Source organism: Acyrthosiphon pisum, chromosome A2 (genome assembly GCF_005508785.2).
Source record: "Acyrthosiphon pisum isolate AL4f chromosome A2, pea_aphid_22Mar2018_4r6ur, whole genome shotgun sequence".
Taxonomy (NCBI): domain Eukaryota; kingdom Metazoa; phylum Arthropoda; class Insecta; order Hemiptera; family Aphididae; genus Acyrthosiphon; species Acyrthosiphon pisum.
Window position 1 is genome coordinate 114,729,358 of NC_042495.1, and position 20,674 is coordinate 114,750,031.

At 30.3% G+C, this 20,674-nt stretch overlaps 1 protein-coding gene across 1 annotated transcript in view; it reads left to right on the forward strand.

Moving 5' to 3' along the window:
* Window positions 1–1,293: 1,293 nt before the first annotated feature.
* LOC100569203 (adhesion G protein-coupled receptor E3-like) overlaps window positions 1,294–20,674 on the forward strand; it is a 150,630-nt gene continuing 131,249 nt past the window's right edge. The window contains exon 1 of the mRNA XM_003247611.4: window positions 1,294–1,679. Within this exon, the coding sequence (XP_003247659.1) occupies window positions 1,525–1,679 (155 nt within the window). The 5' untranslated portion in view covers window positions 1,294–1,524. The remainder of the gene's footprint in view (window positions 1,680–20,674) is intronic.

Here is a 20,674-nt window from a genome sequence, read left to right on the forward strand (position 1 = left end):
CCGTGTCACAAACATACAGGTCAGGGGAAAATAGACGCACGGTTTAGGGGTGGGGGAAACAGATTTTAAAAATGTGGAGCACGCCAAAATTCCGGCCACGCCGAACGTCATGCAAGCCTATCGACACGTTATTGACATATTATCAATATACATATTATAACAATAATAATGTTATATCCAGCGAATTATAAGGTACCATATTATACCATATTGGAAAACAATATACCTTGCAGGGACGTCGTTTTCAAAACCCCAATCGATAATCACATATTTTCGTTCATAATACATCGTCGCCGTTGCGTCCGCCGGAAACGTATATACCCATATATTATTATTATTATTATTATACAATACGAAGAAGGACATCAAATATAATATTGCTCTGTGTTTATTCTATACTGGGCACATAATATATAGAAAAATACAATATATTCCGGACCCGTCGGCTCACTGAGACTCGGACAACAGTATCGTAAACAGTTATTTTATTTTTATTTGTATTCAAGTGTCCCTGCGTCCCGAGAACAATTAAAAAACGGTGATAACTTTCCGTATAATTCATTAATGTTCTGTAATTACTTCTCTTCTCCTCGGGGTGACCTGCTATAAAATGAAAATAACGAGAAATTACACTTTCTTTATGTCATTTAAATAGATTTGAGACAATTATAAGCGTTTTAATTATAAGATTTTCACAAAAAAAAACCCATTTTTCAACCCAACATATTTCTCATACCATTAATGCATGCAATTAATGTAATTAATGAAATTTGTTCGAAAATAGTGTTGTAGGTAAGTTGAATTTATTTAAACATGTTAATTTTCTAGTTCGATATAGATCATAGGTTAGGTACCTAGGTCATCTGCAATAAATTTAGTTTGATATATTGTACCACTTATATTATCTTTTGCTAATGGTCGGTAACAGGCTAGCTCGGGAATAAGTTAACGGTAGAAAAATAATTATTTCTATACCAAGTATAATGTATATATTGTACCTAACAGTTATTGACGGATAACTAATATTATATTTCAAACGATTTATTTTTCTGATGGTTTCTATATATATATATATATATATTGATGTATAGAGGTTGTCATTTTTTTTCCGTTTTATCTTGAAAATCTGAGCACCTTTAATTGAACACGGTCTACACAAAATAGATAGTAATTATAGACGTAAGTACAATAATATAAGACAATATAGTAATATGGTTGCGCACAGAGAGTGCGCCGAAACGCCGTCGGCGGCGGCGGTAGCGTTGAAACCCGATGGGTTTAGTCGCACGACGCGGCCACGACGACCGGTCGCTAATCGAACGACATGTCGTCTTAATACAATAATTATTTACTCTCGCGATTTATCCTCATCGACCGACAATAACAATATTCGTTACGATAATAATTATTATTGTCGCCTGTTGTTATAACAACCACACAGGCGTTTCACGAGTTAAAATATAACCTCTGTCGCGATAAAAAAAAAGTTTCAACATACACGCGTATTTCAGACGGGTTTCCGAAATGGAGAGCATATACCCGCGACGGGTGCCCGTCATGGGCAACCTGACGGGCAACGGATGGACGGTGGCGAGCCAGGAGAGCGTCCTCTCTCTGATCGTCGTACTCGGTAGCAGCGTGTCCTTGGTCGGACTCATATTCGCGTTCATCACGTACAGGTAGGAGTCACGATCTATGCACACGTCGTAATATTATTATATCGTACACGCGTAGTATGTATATATTATAATATATATCATACGTCAATGAAGCAACACCTCCCCTGCCCCACCTCTCCCCGACAGCTCATCTCGAACTACCTATCCTCACATTACCCCCTTCCCCTCTCTCGACGCATCTTCAGCGATCGTCAACTTGAAGATAGTACGATATAACAATTAATAAATAATCATCATCGTGGTTATCGTCGTGGTGTGTCGAATAATACTGTTTTTTGTACCATTTTCGATGCTGCCGACCGAGGGGGCTTATACACTAGTCTCAAAGATATACCTAACTTTTTAACTCAACAATTTTAAGCGTGAATAAACATCGTTATAACATACAAATGATTTTAAATAAGAATAAACCGGCAACGATCGATATTTTTTAATTTAATAATTCAGTCTACACAACTACAAGCTATCACCCAATTATAATGTTGAACATATAGTATAGAGTTATCGATAACTGCAGTCGTGTGCATAAAATACATGATTAATTTGTTTAAACTTTGCATGAAATCACTAAGTTATTAAAAAAAAAAAGAAATGAACTTCTGATTTACTACCCGATTTGAGTTGATGTTTATAACCGTATCCGACTTTAAACGAGTTATTTACATAATATATTATCAATTGTTTATTAGTTAAGTATATAGTAACCCACAACTTGACGATAGCTGCTACAAACGTTCTCAGCTAAACCGATGCAAGTCAATATAGTTTTAATTAATTTGGTCTGCCTCTGTAAGGACATTCGCTTCGGCGTTTAATTCGTCATTATATATATTATATTATACATATTAAATCCTATACGCACGCAGACTACTACAACAACTCTATGGCTCTCACTCAAAAGCTCTACCCAACACTTATACTGGGGGAATTCGATACGTTTTTTGTTTGCCTTATTGTGATATAACATATATAATATTATATTTATTATTATAATACCGTATTACGATATTGCAGAGTAGTGAGTACGAATATCGTATTTTAACATTTTTTTTTTCCGTCCTGTCCACATTCGAGTGTGCACCTCACGGATACGTCGTGGCGGCGGCGTATAACGACTGCGAGGCGTTTCGTTTATTACAACTCCAGATGTTATATTGTCATAAGACACATCATTAAGCTCGTTCTGTTTGTGACAACCACGTGTGTGCGAGCATTACAATAATATACGATATGCGCGGATTTAAAAGCAGACGATTTAATCGACTCCGGCCGAACGTCTCTGGAATTATTATTGTCAATATTATACTGCGTGCACATTCGGTTCATTAAATATCGCTTACTTTCCTATCGAGTTCAAATCTCATTAGTTATAGAATACACGAGTTGCGTTGGACAGTAAACATCATTATATATATATATGTACATATAATGATTCGTAAGTCGTTAGAACAAAGTACAGACGTGAATATTAGAGTAAAATGACCCGAACGGGAGCAAACAGAGTCGTAAAAGTTAACGATGAAACAGCAGAGGACAAGACAGTGAGATTGATCACTATTACCTATATTATATTATGTTCACATTGATAAAAAAATAAAACTCTGTGATGTATGTATAATGTTTAAGTTCGAAAGCAATGATGAAGCGTTCGACTAGAATAATGATTCAGAGCCTTAACTTAATTTTCCATAGTGTTTATAATAATATTACTATGCGATTCGGTTTCGTAATTTTGAGTGTTCAAAACGAAACAAATTGTTACAAACGTTCTCTTAGACTTTGAACAACGTTATAATGGTTTGTAATAAGCTTTGTGAAAATATTTCAACCTCAGTCCCCGAATGATAAATACCTAAACCTAAAAGTTACATCAAAATAAACAAGTTATCAGCAACATTAGTCGGATTCACACAGTATAATAAATTGAATTGGTACGTATGACAAAAAATTAAACAGATAATAATGATAATCATGAAATATAAATTCAAATTGTTATCGATTTACAATGTAAGACCTTAAAACAAAAAGTTATAAATGATCATTACCTAGTTGTCACTTGTCATTCTGTAAGTTGTTCCACTGTTTTTCGGCAATTTCAGCAATTATATCTAAACAAACCTTATTCAGTACCTACCCAATAAATATTATGAATACTATATTTTATACTTATAAATACCTTAAAAAATAATATATATCTGTAAAATTAGCTTCCTAACAGTTGTCTCGATTTGCTATGGATCTAAGTTAAAATTAATTGATATATTTTTAAAAACAACCTTGATAACTATATTATAATACTAAAAATCTAATTTTATGAAAAAAAAATGTCTTCTCAGGAATTTATACTTATGTATATTACGAAAAGATTCATTGGTTGCAGATAGTTAGGTATAGTAGATAGATTCATATAGATTCGAAATATTTTTCTAATATTCTCAGTGCTTCAATTTATGAAAATATTATATCTCAAACATTGGATTTATTTTACTCTGACATTAATTTGATGATGTCTCACAAATTACAGTAAAAATGAGGAATAGAAGTAATAGTCACGCACCGAACCATTGTTGAAAGTGTACTGAAGCAGAGGAGAAATAGTCTTACCTGCTATACTGTCCGACCGTCCGTATCGGTAATATATAGGTAGGTTCGTATATGATATAGTAAGATACATTATATAATATGAGATAGTAAGGTCCAGACGGACGGTCGACATAGGTATATATTAATAATACACATGGGAAAACAATAATAATAATAAAATGAATTTCCTGCATGTCTCGGCGTCTTGCACAGTTATAACTTATACATATCATATTGAAAAATCCAATAGGTAAATTTATTACATAAATATTTTGTAACAAAGCATCTATCTTAGATTAGGATTTTCAAGACGGAATTTTAGTGAATTTCAAAATATTACCTATTGGTTTTATATATCGCGCTTGTACGATCTATCTTGGAATACGGTTCTATTTTAATAGTATGGTCTACATTTGTGTTGAGTAGTACAAAAAATATTGAATCCGTACAAAATCGTTTTTTAACTATGATTTCTCATAAGACAAACAATTATGAAATTAAACATGATGATTTACACTAAGTAATCTAAAAATGCGTCCTCTTTTATGTAGTAGAAAATGTATTGATGTAAAATTAGACTTATAATCTACTAAATAGTAACATTCACTGCCCAGAAATGTTAAATTTAATACCTATTGACGTTCTTCAATTAGTGTCTCTCTGTTCTTATCCTATGTTTCATAATATACCAACTTACTCACAGATCTATAATGGAAACTCGTCAGTTAATCGCATGCTGAAATCATGTAATACAGTTCACAATTTTGATTTTTTTTCATGATGCTTCAACATTATTATTTTCTGTATATGGTCCAACATATATTATGTTGTAAAACCTTTAAATCATAATACTGTATATACGTATATTTATAAAATTACAACTTGCGTTTGTTGTTAGTTTATTTGGTATATGGTACCTACTATTTCATTTTTATAATTATTTTATTGCTAAGTTAGTTTTAGGTACTATGTTCTATTTTACACTATGTATTCTTGATATTCTTTTATCTGCACAACTGTGTGCCTTACGTTATCATAATTTATGATAAAAATAAATATAAATTTAGAATCGATGGAACAAGTTAACATAGCGATTCGACATAATGTTACCTATATACACCGAAATTGAATTGATTTATTATTTCTTTATTTTCACATGTATTATATTCTATGTCTATTATGAAAATACTAAAAACGTTTACCACCATAATCAGAGGCACCTATGACCCATTACATAGGGTACCTAATATAATTGTAATTTGTATGTACCTACCCACGTCAGCATTATTTTTTCATTAGTATCTTTCCAACGCTAATAAGCCATTTAGTGATAAGAAAATTGACTGCATATTCGAGCTATAATAGTAAAGAGATCTGGTTAGAATTTGACAAAATATATTATATCATATGGTAAAATACAAAATAGAAATTTCAATAGCGAACGCGCAATTTTTCCTGAGTTAAAATATTCACGTTGGACATTCAAAATTCATGTTGCGATATTATAAATTAATGTGAAATCAAACGTGAAAATCATACGTACCTAATTGTTATAGAACGATTGAAAATATATTCATAGAATTCATATTATATTACACGCTAAGTTGATCGAAAAATGTATAAATCTAACGGACCAATCACATTTGTACAATCATAGGTAGATACCGACCATAATATTTGATTGAAAGGGCTGTTAAATATTATATTTTAACACTTCTATGAAATTTAGTAGGTAATGTACATTTGTGTTACGTCCTGTCAACATAGAGTATAGTCTATAATAATTTTAATATCATAGGTATTGCAAAAATTATTTTGAATATATCAATAATAATATATCCGTCACGGAAGTCGGGAAAACGAATTTTCTTTTACCAATTTGCGTGCAATAAGGTTACGGTCATAAAACGTATACAATATACATTATAATATAATATTAAAAAATATACACAATAATATTATATATCCCAAAATTGATTATTTATGTATACAATAAAAAAAAAAACATATTTTCCTTTTAACGTATTATCCTTACACCGAGTTGTGTATAAAATGAATGTTATTGAAATGTTCAATATAATATATTTGAGGTATATATTATTTTTACTTTTGAATTGCCTACATAAATGTATTTTTTCGTTCATAATACTTCAACGCTATACTACGTATATATTCTTTTGCGAATTGTGTAATTAAATTGACTTTTAATTTAATTAAAAATGGGATGTGGGTTTTTGTATACAATATTATGTATTATTATTTATTTGTTTGTACAAAAGTCACATTTTGGACAATTCGTTCATTATTATTTGTAAAACATTTGAAGTGTAGATGAGTGGACAAATGCGCGAGGAATTAAATATTTCTTTAACAATTAAAACCTTTAAATACGTTTCGTAGTTAACATCGAACTACCTTTTTGAAAATTAATAATTTACATTATGATTTTATTAAAGTATATACCTAATTATTAAAAATGATCGATTTAACTGGAAAAAAGAATCGACACAGCTTATTATATACATTAGTAACTTACTGTACATTTTTAATTTATTTTTTCAATACTTTTACCTGACAGTGACAGACACAAGACTGAAGACATAAAGAGATGATTTTTTTAAATTAACTAAACACTTTTTAAAAATTAATACTTACGTAATTTATTCATTAGCTAAGACACATAAAAATACATTATGCAATATCTATAAAAAAAATACAACAAATAAATACCAAATTATATTAAAAAACTTTAATACAGAAATAATGATAATATAATAGTTATTATAATATCCTTTAATACAGTTATAAGTGTCAATAAAAATATTTAGTCGCTTCTAAAGTCGACTTCTGATTAAATTAGGTACTTTTTTTATTAACTTAATAAAAAGTTACCGGCTACATAATTTTTCCAACTTTAAGTTACTTAATACGGTTACCGTAATATGGAAAATAACAAATAATTTATATATAAGTACAATGTAAGATATATCCCAACGTTTATAACTATTGTTTGGTTCAACTGACTTTAAAGTAATTTGAAAATAACTGTTATACCGTTAAGATAAATTGTACTTTTTTAAAAAGTTGTATTTTAAATTTTAATAAATATACATAATAAAATATATATACATGTATATATAACCATCTAAAGAATTTTATTTATTATTTTTAATTGGGATTTCATAATCATGCCTAATGACTATAATTATTGTATTATAATAAATTATGACCAGTTTTGTAAATCACATTGTATATTTTGTAATTGGTTAAATAAATTATACAATATTTAAATAATATTGATGAATTATATACAAAAATTATACTAATAAAATTAGTAAATGTTATTTTTATTATTATTAAAAAAATGCATAATAAACACTAGAATTCGGAAACATTTTCAAATATTACATTTTAAGTTAAACTATTATTTTAGTGTTTTTCGCTTTTGTTGACTTTTTATGTTCTGTGAGAATTTAAAAACTGTACCTACATAAGTGTTACAACAATATAGCATGTTTTTATTATTCATAAACTTTTTTGTACGGTGTTTTATTTTCAAAAACTTTCTATACACTTTCTAAAACGCCCGGAATCACCTTAATTTGGTACCTGCAAGATATGCGTAGAGGTACTTTGAGTAAGTATGTAAAAACTCAAATTTTGCCCGACGGTAAAAGTACTTTTCGAGTCATTATTATTTTTAATTTGGGATGTACATTGTACATAGGTACATCTTACAGTGAATATTATTTTCTTAAAAACATAATATATTAGGAGCAGTTTTATTCGAAACAATAAACTACGATTATCATACAGCACAGACTTCATTCTCCACAAAGTTTTTGATTTCTCCGTTGTCAACTTTAATGATCACTACAATAAGATACAAAGACCAATAATTAAAATAATCATATAGCACTTCAATATTTAAATAACTCTCCGCAGTGGTCATACGTCATATTTATTTATACACAATTCCACGAATTTTTTATTTCAAGTAATTGCGTTTAAAAAAATAATAACAATTTTACGACGGGCGCTACGTCTAAAATGCGTACTCCATTTACGAATTTAAAAATTAAAAACTCAAATTCGCTACACAATAGTTGAAATATTTTCAACGAATTATTTTTTTGTCCGTTAAGGGTAGGAAATAATTTATAAACAATATCGCCTTTGTGTTATACATTTTTGTTTTACCATTTATGTGGAATGACATAATATATAATGGTGGTTTCAGATTTATAACGGGCCGAGGATGCGATTGATATTACAATGTTTGCATGTGTGTGTGTGTGTGTGTGTGTGTGTGACAGAGAGAGAGAGTATGTCCTTTTTAATCCGTTAACACTATATTGGGACAGGAAAAAAAATTGAAAAAGTTTCACGGAGCGTCTCTCTGTATATTGATTGAACAATGGACAAAGAATGTAGTGTAAATTGGACATTTTTAGGATATCCATGAAGTAGTTTTAGAAAGTAAAATATGCAAATGTTCAGAAAACACAAGTTTACTATGCACGGCGAAGAAATGTGAGTTAGGTGCAACAATTTGTAACGAAACATCTACGTCCAGTTGTAGGTACTAAATATTGTATAAAATGAAATTCATCACATTCAGATATTTACGTGTTTGTACCAATTATTCTATTATGATTTATTATTATCATCGTAAAATACGAAAAACACATAACGAGCATTTTATGTTCACTTTTTTCACGAGATAATTTTTTTTTTAGTAAAAAATATATAATATCGTAATATACGATCGCAATTCAATTATAATATACATGTGTATTTTAAATCAATTTGCTTGAATATTTTTTGCAATAATCCTAACTAAGGGTTGACCGTTTTATAATTAGTTAACATATTTTCTCAAAATAAAACAATAATTCAGCTTATGAAATCTGTACATGATTATTTACTTTTGAGTTGTGCCTTGGGCAAATAACTGATTCTTTTTTTGTTATTATACAAAACGGATATTATTTTGAATTTTTACGTTGGTCGCCGTATAGTCAATATATATTATGTTAAGTTGCTACAAATAAATTGTGTGATCTTTACAAAGAAATATTACAATAATTGAATATGTTTATTGTTCATAGAATTCCATAAATTATTGTATAGGTAGGTACCGCGGTGAACATTCTATGCCATTTTCTATACAACTGGTATAATAGTTTAGTAGCACAAATGTAATATTCCCTACCTAGGTATATTAAGTCTCTCGAAGTTTGTTGAAATATGTAATATTGTTCTTCCGAATTTTCAATACACAATAATGTTTATCTAGAAAATAGTTGAGTTTTGATATAGGTCATTAGCATAATAATTATTGAACTATATAGGTATTTATACATTGGACATTAACATTTTAAAAATAAACAAAAGTGAATACACTATAAATTATAATATATATTTATATTGAAAATCAAAAACGTATTGGCAGTGCATGCGATACCTACCTCCATAAATAGACCATTTAGAAAAGTGTAGAATATTTCGTGTGAAATCAAAAATTCTTTGCTTAAATATTATTTTTCTATTCAAGTGTTTCGTTTCCGCTGTGATCTTATTAAGCTATAAGTAATGATAAATGTTACGAATCAGTCTCATAAGATATACAACTGCGGTGGTATATAATGATATTATTCACTCGATAGTCGCCGACGATGAGACTTGTGGTCGAGACTCCAATCTCGACATTGTTTACCATCCTGTATATTGTTAAATCTCATTAGTCTATAGTCGTTTAAACTGCGCATTGTAACATTACGTTCATGCAGACATAAACGCTGAGCCTGTTTATTTTAGCTACGGTTACTGGAAAATACAGGGTTTTAAACACGAAGCTGCACGGAGAAAGGTTAGGTACTTTTAATGGCACTAAATATAATATCGTGTTGACGTGTTGTCACTTTTTATTTGTAGCGCCAATAACAGTCTGATTTAGAATTCTGGATGGAAAAAAATCCTAAACTCTAATATTCCAATAAGACGAATATTTTTTTCGATATAACGGCCTCCCTTTCTGATGTATCTTTAGATTTTTATATGACGTGACAATTCTCTTCAAATGTTTTTGTTCTCAAATTAAGTTTTTTTTATATTCGTGTCGATTTTATTTCGTCTGATATTATCTAATATTGTATAACTTAAATCTAAACGTTTTGCTTGAAATAATAAATATTACAATCTAAATTCATCCAGCATAATATGAACAACGACGCGATTACTATACGTCACTTCGTTAGAGGTGTTGATTGTATGTATTTAGATGGATGCAATTTATTAAAATATCAGTATTGTATAAAAATACAAAAATCAATCTGTCAAAAAATGAATGACAAATCCAAAATAAGTCGGTTAGATAATTTTAATATGATTAATTCTCCGTTTAATTCCTTAATATAATATATTTCCGTAATAAATTAATTGTTTTAGTATTTTGGGTTCTAAGATATAAAAGTCAACAACCTTATGTATTTTAATATTTATAAATGTGCATTTGTTAAAAGGACCTTAGTGACATATTTTAACAAAATGGTTTTTTGACTAACTATATGTATATTATAAATTAAAACGTAGTTTTTTATAAAATTGTTTTTAAATATGCATATGTTAAAAGGTACCCTTACTATATTATATTACAATATGAACGAGTATTTTTCCAAAAAGGACCAGTATGCATTTTTTATTACTAGCAAAAACCATTTTTTTTTTTTTTTTTGTCTATATTTATTTTATCTGATATAGGTTAGGTTAGGTATTTGGAATTTAATTTTTTAATTATAAAATATTCGCAAATTTATAGTAATAATTAAATATTACGACCAACCTACGCAACTTGGTTTTTAATTGTTAACAGAAAAATTAATAAACATTTTTATTTTTGCCATTTAATGTACTATGGTATCTATTCAAAATAATATGATGAAGGTTCGCAAAATGAAAATATGAAAAGAGACAGACAGTTTTGTATTTCTCGAGAAAAGTTGTTAAAACGGTATAATGAGTATATAATAGATCCTTTTTACCGAATTCCGATGTAACAGACTATGTAAAAAAACATTTAAACGACTGGAATTTCAAATGAATAAATGGAAACTGAGAAGGCGAGGAAAATATTACAGTAATAATTATGAAAACGAACCTATACAATTATTACGACGTACGTATAGGTGGTAGGTATAGATATTACTTATTATATTATAAAACAAGCGTTACTTGAGTTTTCACGTATTCGACGTGTATATTTTTTTTAAACAACGCATTTCTTTTCATACATCTAGCCATGAATTCACTACGACGACGTATTATATATTGGTACTATACATATTATGTGGTTGTCATAAAACACAAAATATAAAACACCTAAACACAGTGACTATATTATACGCAAGGTACTGTTGACATTACATAAATATGTACAATAGATCACTCAAATCAGTGCCGTCCTATGAAATATAATATATTGTGATATCCACTTAAGGTCTTAATATTATGGTCGGGTAAACCAAAAATATAAATAAATACGTATCTCGTACACCAAGTCACACGTGGAACATAATATATACGGAGTGATTCACCATGCATTTCATTTTATTCTTCAATAATTGTGGAGTTATTCAAAATCTGATTTTCAGAATTTTCAAATAATATACTCAAAGACCAAATTATTTTTACATTACTGAGGTTTATATCAAGTATCCTGTTGAGATAGAACAGCTCGACAATTGCATCAGACAAAAACTTGTGTGTTAAACGATAATCTATAAATATATCTTACATGATAGCAATAGTATAACATAACATGATTAGATTGCTTGCACAGTATCAACGAATATGGAATATGGATATAATATATAATAAATATAGTTAGATAATGAGTGGTACTGAAATGTTTGCGTAAGACCTCGGTGGTAAGGAGGGAAATCAGAGGATCAAATTTAAATTCAAAATAAATTTCGATAAATTTGTCGAAACGATGTCTAGTGGAGAGTTTTCAGAAACGACGGATTTAGGACATAAGGTTTAGGCCGAGGTTGAGCATTATATATTATATTATGGTCTTCGAGTACCTATATTTAAATTTTTAAAAATCAGAATTTGAATAAATTCATTATATTGAATGAAAAAATAGGGGTGACTATGCTTGGGGAATCACCCTGAATACATATTGAACATATATATATATATATATATATATATATATATATATGAATACTGCGATATTGCTCGGTCCTCGGTTCCTATACAATACCATCATCGTGATTAATACGCACACGGCAGCTGCTGTGTTGTAGATTATATAAAATATAGCGACTGGGATGAAATTGCAAAACGCGAATATAATATAACATATATACATATTATACCTACTGCACGTGAATCACCTCCGGAACACACCTACACACGATTTGGTATTAGATATATTATTATTATGTAATAGAATAATTGGACGAGCCGTCGTCGTCGTCGTCGTCGTATAATACGGGCCACGGGCGTGCGCAGGTGGCGCACACTGGAAAAGTGTATAAGATTCGACGATAAAAGATTTCCGCGTCTGAATGGCTCGCCCCGTATTATATACCTAAGGTAAAGGTACTTATATTCTTTCGCGGACTTTATATTATATACTCGACAAGATGAAAATGAGTCTACCGAAAGCTGCAATATAATACGTCGTCGTGGGGCGCGCAGTCGAGAGTGGGCTGCAGAAATGAAAACCCTCACTTGCCGTCCTGCCCCTAGAATTTCATAATATATAAGAGCAATGAAATAATATATTATTTCGCAATAATTTTATTTAAATTATACCTTGGGGTAGTTTTATTTTTTAGACCGACAAAGAACTAACCATGACGCGTAAGCACCGCGTCGGTTATGTTCCGTTCGAATAACAAATTTTCTTGTTTGTTCCGTTTATATATTGTATTTTAATCTGAACACTTCGTCTACGTTCGTCGCGTTCACGTTTGTCGTATAATAATAATATTTTCTTCCGCTTATTCACATTAATATGGGCAGTTATAGTGTGTGAAATAGACTTGTACAGTGATAAATTCAGATGAAGCATTTCATCAAATTATATTATTATTTTAATATTTTAATAATTTTAAATTTTAATATATTAATAATTCGGATTATTTTAAGTCAATAATCCGAATAAAAAAGTTATTTACGAATTCAACTACATACTTTGTTGCAAGATACACACTTGATAAAATATATTTAACTTATATATAATATAATAATTAATAACTATATACGCAGTCTTCAATATTACTGTACAAAAAAAAAAAATGTATGAATCGAACACAACAAAGTCACGTGCAATCAACCTGATTCGTGGAATGTACGGTAGTGGAGCCGGTAAACGTCAAAATACCATCAAATTCTACATGTTGTGGTACCTTTATACTGTTGTCAATATTGACATACAACATTCGTAAAATACGTTAAGTCTAATAATTTTCAAAATTGACTTGACAATTAGTTTTTTTCGAATTAAATTTATCGCGAACACGCTTTGCTTTACCAATAATATTTCTGTACAGTTACACCAACGTGTTGTGTATGTATTTAATAATTGTTTACGCTACCGAACGAGAATTAACAACAAATTCGGTGGGTAGGTGGCAATTTTAGAGCATACTAAAAACGCTTTCTTGGAGTAATAACCGTTATTCTCGTGAGTGGGGTTTTCAAATTAAATAGATTGTTGTACGACTGTGCGTGTGTTTAAATGGCGCTAAGCTTGGCTATTGCCGGGCAAGTTCCTATCACTTTTGGCCAAATATATATATAGGTGCGTTTGAAGTAGGTATAGATATAAGACAAGTCACGAAACCGCAAAAATGTCTAAACGAATAATATAGATAAACGAAAGTCCATAATAATATATATTTACCAATTTTTCAGTCCATTAGACGAGGATTCGTGAAATAAAAAAAGCAATTCTATGGAAAATATCTACAACGATCAAATTCCCAGCAAGGTTAATTTACTGTGTAGATATAGAATTAATAAGAGAAAGAATGAAATAAAGAAATAAAGAAGAAATCAGAACTGAAAATTTCCTAATGCAAATGTCCGATTAAAATTGTTTTTTTTTTTTTTATGAGTAATTATTTACATTTCACTGGTCTGCAATTTTAATTACCGTTTGAAAATGGTTTGCTTTGACTTGATACGTAAGTATATTGCAATTATATTATTGTTTTAAAGTATTTTACTAAAACCAATTAATTGAATGCGCCTAAATTGTGTTTGAACGGATCTATAGAAACAATACGATTGCAGCTATGCGTCTTAAAATGTTTGTTTTATTAAAACGTAGGTAGTTTGTAAGATGTATTGTACTATATAAAGTTTCTTTGAAAAATGAGCTGTGTTCAAGCAGGTGTCAGAAACAACTCAGCTTAAATGGATTTCGCTGAACACATGCAAAAACAGAATTAAAGTAAATATTATGAACGTTCGCCAATTCGTAAACTGTAAGACTTTCGCTTAGTCGTTAAATCACACACGTTTGAGGAATTTGTATAATATATCCACAACAATTAGAACAGCGCTTGAAAGCAAATAAAGATGTAGTTGGTCTTAAACTGTATTTGAAATTGCGGAATTCTTTAAAACAACATTAAACTGGAAAAATCGCGAAAAGTAATGCAATAATACAACGATTAATTACCTTGCCTCAGAAATTTTCATGAAAAACTCAATTTATAACTGTAACTGATAGTCGAAAGCATAAACTTTTGTGAGATTATCCAAGAAAGAAGAAACAAAGTTTCGTACCTAAATCTTGCTCGGTACAGTATGATGAATAGTATTTATTTATAAAACACATAATGTGCACTAAAATGAAACGATATAAAGACTATTGTGATTTTCAATCGTGTGATAAATATACATAGATTGTGATAGAAACAGAAACTTTGCTTGTATCATCGAAGCGAAGAAGAGGTCAAGCGAAGAAGCGAAGTCGTAAAAATAAATAAAATGTTTATTTCAGTTGTTTAATGTACCACGACAACTATACGCATAGAGTGCCCAAGATAGTATTTTATTCAAAAACAACCATTAAATCAGTCAACTGTCGTCTATCGTATCCGTTAGATATGAATAATTGAATATTGATAAACGAACGGTTAACGCGGACGATTAAATCACAAAAAGTCAATAGGAAAATCATACAATCAACGGTTTTGTTCTTCATAAATCTATGCACAGATCAGCTCGATCCGAGACCGTAGATGCGTTGTAAAATATGTTTGAATCGGTCGAATAATATATATTATCATGTTTTTAAATAATTTATTCGCTGTAAAGAGTACTTTAGATTTTTGATATCATCGCACTTAAAACGAGTGTATTACTTATTAATGCGTCTCGTCCAGCGTGCATTTCGACATGCCGTCGTAAAAAAAAATTACACGCAGGTACCACACCCGATATATTTTGTAAATGAACTGCCTTTGACATTTTGAAATTCGCGATAGTTTTTGAAACGAAAATGTCTGTAATTATTGAACCGCGATAAATGTACACTCGCGTATTGCGCTGACGTGCAAAAAGAAAATTCCATTGATATATTCCGTATACAGATTGACGTGGCTTCGTTAAATTGAAATTTACACAGCCGTTTGAGCAAACATGATTCACCTTTGTAATTGTGACGAATTTACGTATTTTTTACACGAAAATGAATTCACATAAGCTTTCACGTGTACAGGTTCATTTACACAGCGCATTAGCTGCAGTTGCGATTCAACAACGGTTTTTTCCTCTTCTTCTTTTCCCTTTGCATGTGGCGAATTACATGACGTAATGTGTGTTCAGTGTTCACATAACATTTAAATTAAAAACTAATTTCATTCCGACTAAAATGTTCGCATGATCATTTTTTAATGATATGTACATATTATACATCGATTATACATAATTATCTTGGAATACGCAGTGCTTGCGCAGAATCGTTATAGATAAAACTCGATAAATATGTTATTATTCAAACGTGATATGTTGTAATATCGAATCGAACGTTGTTCGTATGGTCAGCTAATATTAAAGATATTAATAATGTATGGTTAGTTGACATTACAGATATTAACAACTCCCCACCTGTTGAGACATATAAAACGTTTTGTAAAAGAATAGTGACATATTATTATCGTTATGGATAAAAATGATGTGTATTAAGAAAATTTGTAAATCCACACTCAACAAGTTACAATAATCTGTAAGCAAAGCAACTTTAACTTTTTAATCATTTTTGTTTATTCAGTACCTATGTACTATTGTATACAATGAAAAAAATTCTCAAAAAACATACATTTTAAGAGCTGATTTTATTTTATTATATTTGAAAAACGACGTAATTATGTGTAAACTTTCAGAAAAAACTTTTTTCATTAAATTTGTTTCGTAATTTGAAATATATATTTCTGAGAAATCTACCGGAACGCGGAAATATCACCATTTAGTTTGCATTGTTAGACTTGAATTATTTCTTTCAAATTCGACAAAATTTTGTATTTTTTAAAATTATTTGATTAAAAAATATAGTTCTATGGTAGTTGTATACTATGCTTACGGAGGTAACGTCGATTAAATAAAATTTATGATGGTTAATTGAGAGTTACTATAGGAAAATATGTATATTAATATTTGAAATAAACCCATTGTTTTATCTTAATAGTTCATAGTTTATTATGTATGGTTGTTACGTATATCTACGTGCATTAATGAAAACGTGTACACACAACTAAACTTCGGTGATAAATTATTTAAAAATTACCTTTTTAATTTTACGAATTTTAGAGTAATAATAATATATTATTATAATCTGTGTATGAAAATACCATAATATATTGCTATAAAAAGCAAACAATCGGGAAAGTAAATAGGATCGAGAAAGTAATACCCATAATCATATTGTTTAGATGACTTAAAAAAATTGTAGATACATAATATTTCACACGTAAGATTACCCTCGTGTTAGAGGTAGGGATCTGCTTTAATCAAGTCACTAGAATTAAATTAAGTTTAGACGTTTGCTATATATTATATTACTGTGTAACGGTTCAAAGTGATTATGGTCACATTTTAATATTGGTTTTCTGCTGGCAATTACGTTTAAATTTACGTTTTATAATTTTAATAGTATACACAATTACACAATAATATCTCATACTATATCTTTAATGTAGTAATGTACACCTATACTTTATCACTGATATAATACATTTATATCACAGAATAGATATCCCGGTCACCGTAAATTGTGAGAAAAAAAATCAATAATTAAATTTGAGTGTTGGCCTGAAAATTTTCATAATATAAAAAGCAATTCTATTAATAGCTAACGTATTATTCTACGAGGTATGATACATATTATGATACGTTAAAATGTATCATTAGAGCAGCATAATTAATGATTAGATTAAATCTACATAATATATCTAAATGTATTTATAAGCTATTAATGATTTATAATGAATTATTAAATATTTCGAATTCTGTAAATTATTATACAGTTATTCAGTTATTTATCAGTCATTCGTTTCAATGATATCACATCCAAATAAATAATTTACTATTTTTGTAGGAGATTATTCGGTCGTAGTCAATCAGTTCGTATTTAAAAAGGAATTGTTATTAGTAATATATCAAACAATGGTTATGCAAAATCAGTACATTCATACGTTAAAATTAAATCTTATATTTTTGTATAAAAATTGAAAATCATATTAGTTTATTCAATTTCATAAATATTCATGAACTAATGATATTGTTTTATTCTATACTTAATCTAACTAACGAGTTTATAATTTCAATTTTCAACCGGCATAAAATACAATTCACTAAAATATTTTTAAAGTTTCTTTAAATTTAGAATATTATGATGATGGATACTTCGATACAACGACCAATGTCGAAAATAAATAACATCTATATTTGCCATTACCAACAAAAATGCAAAAAAAATTCTGAACTTTTCTAGCCGGGAGAATTTTAAATTATGAAGGAATAGAATTTCCAATAATGGCAGCGTGCATTTTCTGCGCAATATATTCAGTATACACGATATTTCATCGTTTTTTACCGAGGAACAATCGACTTGAAGTTGTTCAGATTTAATTAAGTATCGCAATAACTATACGTCAGCATGAATAGAGCATTTCGTATAAAACTATATTCTTTGTACCGTAATACAGGGAACTTCAGGTCCGGAAAAAAAACGGCCGTGTACGAATCTGACGTTTCCAGACTCTAAATTTAGTACCTAGCACAACGTATTGTTTCGGATAGTACGTTATAGTAAAAATTTTAGTTTTCTCGCGGTCAAGGCGGATATCATGAGCGGAGGCATCGTCCGAGTAGTGCACTAAGACTTGTATTGTATAAGTTAAAATACATAATATAAGTGGTACGGCCTCAAAATCCGTATACCAGTATAATAGATACGAATAGTTCGCGTTCACAACCCGCAGAGTATAAATAACGTGAACCACAACTGCCACGGTGGTCGCACTATGCGAATTAATAGTGATAACAATTAATAATTACACGTACGCTCCGCTCGACGATAATTTCGTCAACGGAAAAAATTAAACAAAAAGCCACGAGCAATGGTACGGACTCGATGTTTACAAACGGGGGAAACCCGCATAATAATATAGGAACCTACAGCGGTTTTACGATGCTATCGAATTTTTGAAACTTTTTTTTTTTTTGCTTTTATTCAAACCCTCGAAAAAAAAAAATAACCGAAAACCTCACCGACGATAAAGACACCCGACATATTATTTCGCGCCCGTAGGTTTTTACGAAATATATTATTATATCCTCTTAGGCTTATATCTCCGGAGAGACCGCGCGATGTGTGCGCTCTACCACGGTTAAGAACGGGCTCGTGTCGTGATGCGGTTACACTGTTCCTACCGCCGTTTAGTGCCTCCTCCGTGTTCGGCGACGGGTGTGTGACACGGCCGCGGGCTTATCCGTCGAATCGCGAACACACTTCTGCTGCAGCTGCCGTTGTTCGGCGACCGTATTTGACATATTTTCCGGTGTATTCGTTTCGTCGTCGACATTCTGCGTGGGCCCTTCGTCGGAGGGTCTAAACCCGAAATCGCGCACGCACACCGGCCGCGAGATCCCCCAAAGCCCATCCACCCCCCCCCCCCCCCCCACACGACGACCCCCGTCGACACGGTTTTAGAATCGCAGCGCACGGCGTAGCTGCCGTATAATATATTATATAACACACCTGCTTACACGCGAACTCAAACTATTCACCCGCGACAGTTGTAGTTCTATATAATATGTATATAATAATATTATTGTTGATGTACAGGCATACCTACGAATTACGTAGGGTGCTATTAGCATGCGTATCGTACAAATGTTTCGTTTTTAGTGCACGAAATCGTAGCGACAGTGTGAGCGACTCAATATGCGATAGTGTTAATATTATATTGTGACTGTCAATATGACGAAAACGTTTTGAATTGCAATGCTATATTTTTGCTGCGGGGTTTTCGGATATTTTATTTGTTTGTAAATACAGCGTTTAGTGGGAAATGTAGGCGTATAATATAATATATAGTTCATTAGTGGAACTTCGGTATTTCAAACTCCGGATCTCGATGATTCTGCGTATCGAATATGTTTATCTGTCCCGATGGTTCAATCACATATTTTAAATTAACTCGGTAACTCAAAGTTTCCATAATATATCGATTTTTTTGTTTTGGTCCCTTAAGACTTCGAGATACCGAGGTTCCACTGTATCTGTTGTTTGTTACACCCATATTAAAATGACATTTTTACCATGTCTATCATAATTTTATTGTCTATATAATAATATACGTATATTATCTATACATATTATATACGCGTCATATTGTCAAAACGTATCATAATATAATATTATTGTGCTAAAATTACAATTTACCGTAAAAAATATATTTTCAAACTAACTAAATTATTTTCAATACCCTCAAATTGAATTTGTATAAGAGAATTCCTTTAATAATATAATAATATTATGATCTATACTTATTTTTCCTTCCTTCATAGTTTATATTTTATTAATGTCATATTCAATATTACGAGAAAATAATGAACACTCGACATTGGTGTACCGATATTGCCTATACAAATCGCCGCGTTACAATACTTTATTATTGAAATGCGTAAAAAAAAAATAATACAAGCTCTAAAGAATGAGTCCAATATAGCTTGTCATGGAATTCAACGTTATATTTCGTTTATTAAAAAAATACTGGTACCTACCTAGTTATTCATTTTTGTGTTCAAAAAGAAGCGTCCTGCATATTTGTGTGTGTCTATATGGCAACAATATTTTTGTGACACGTCTTATTGTTACATGA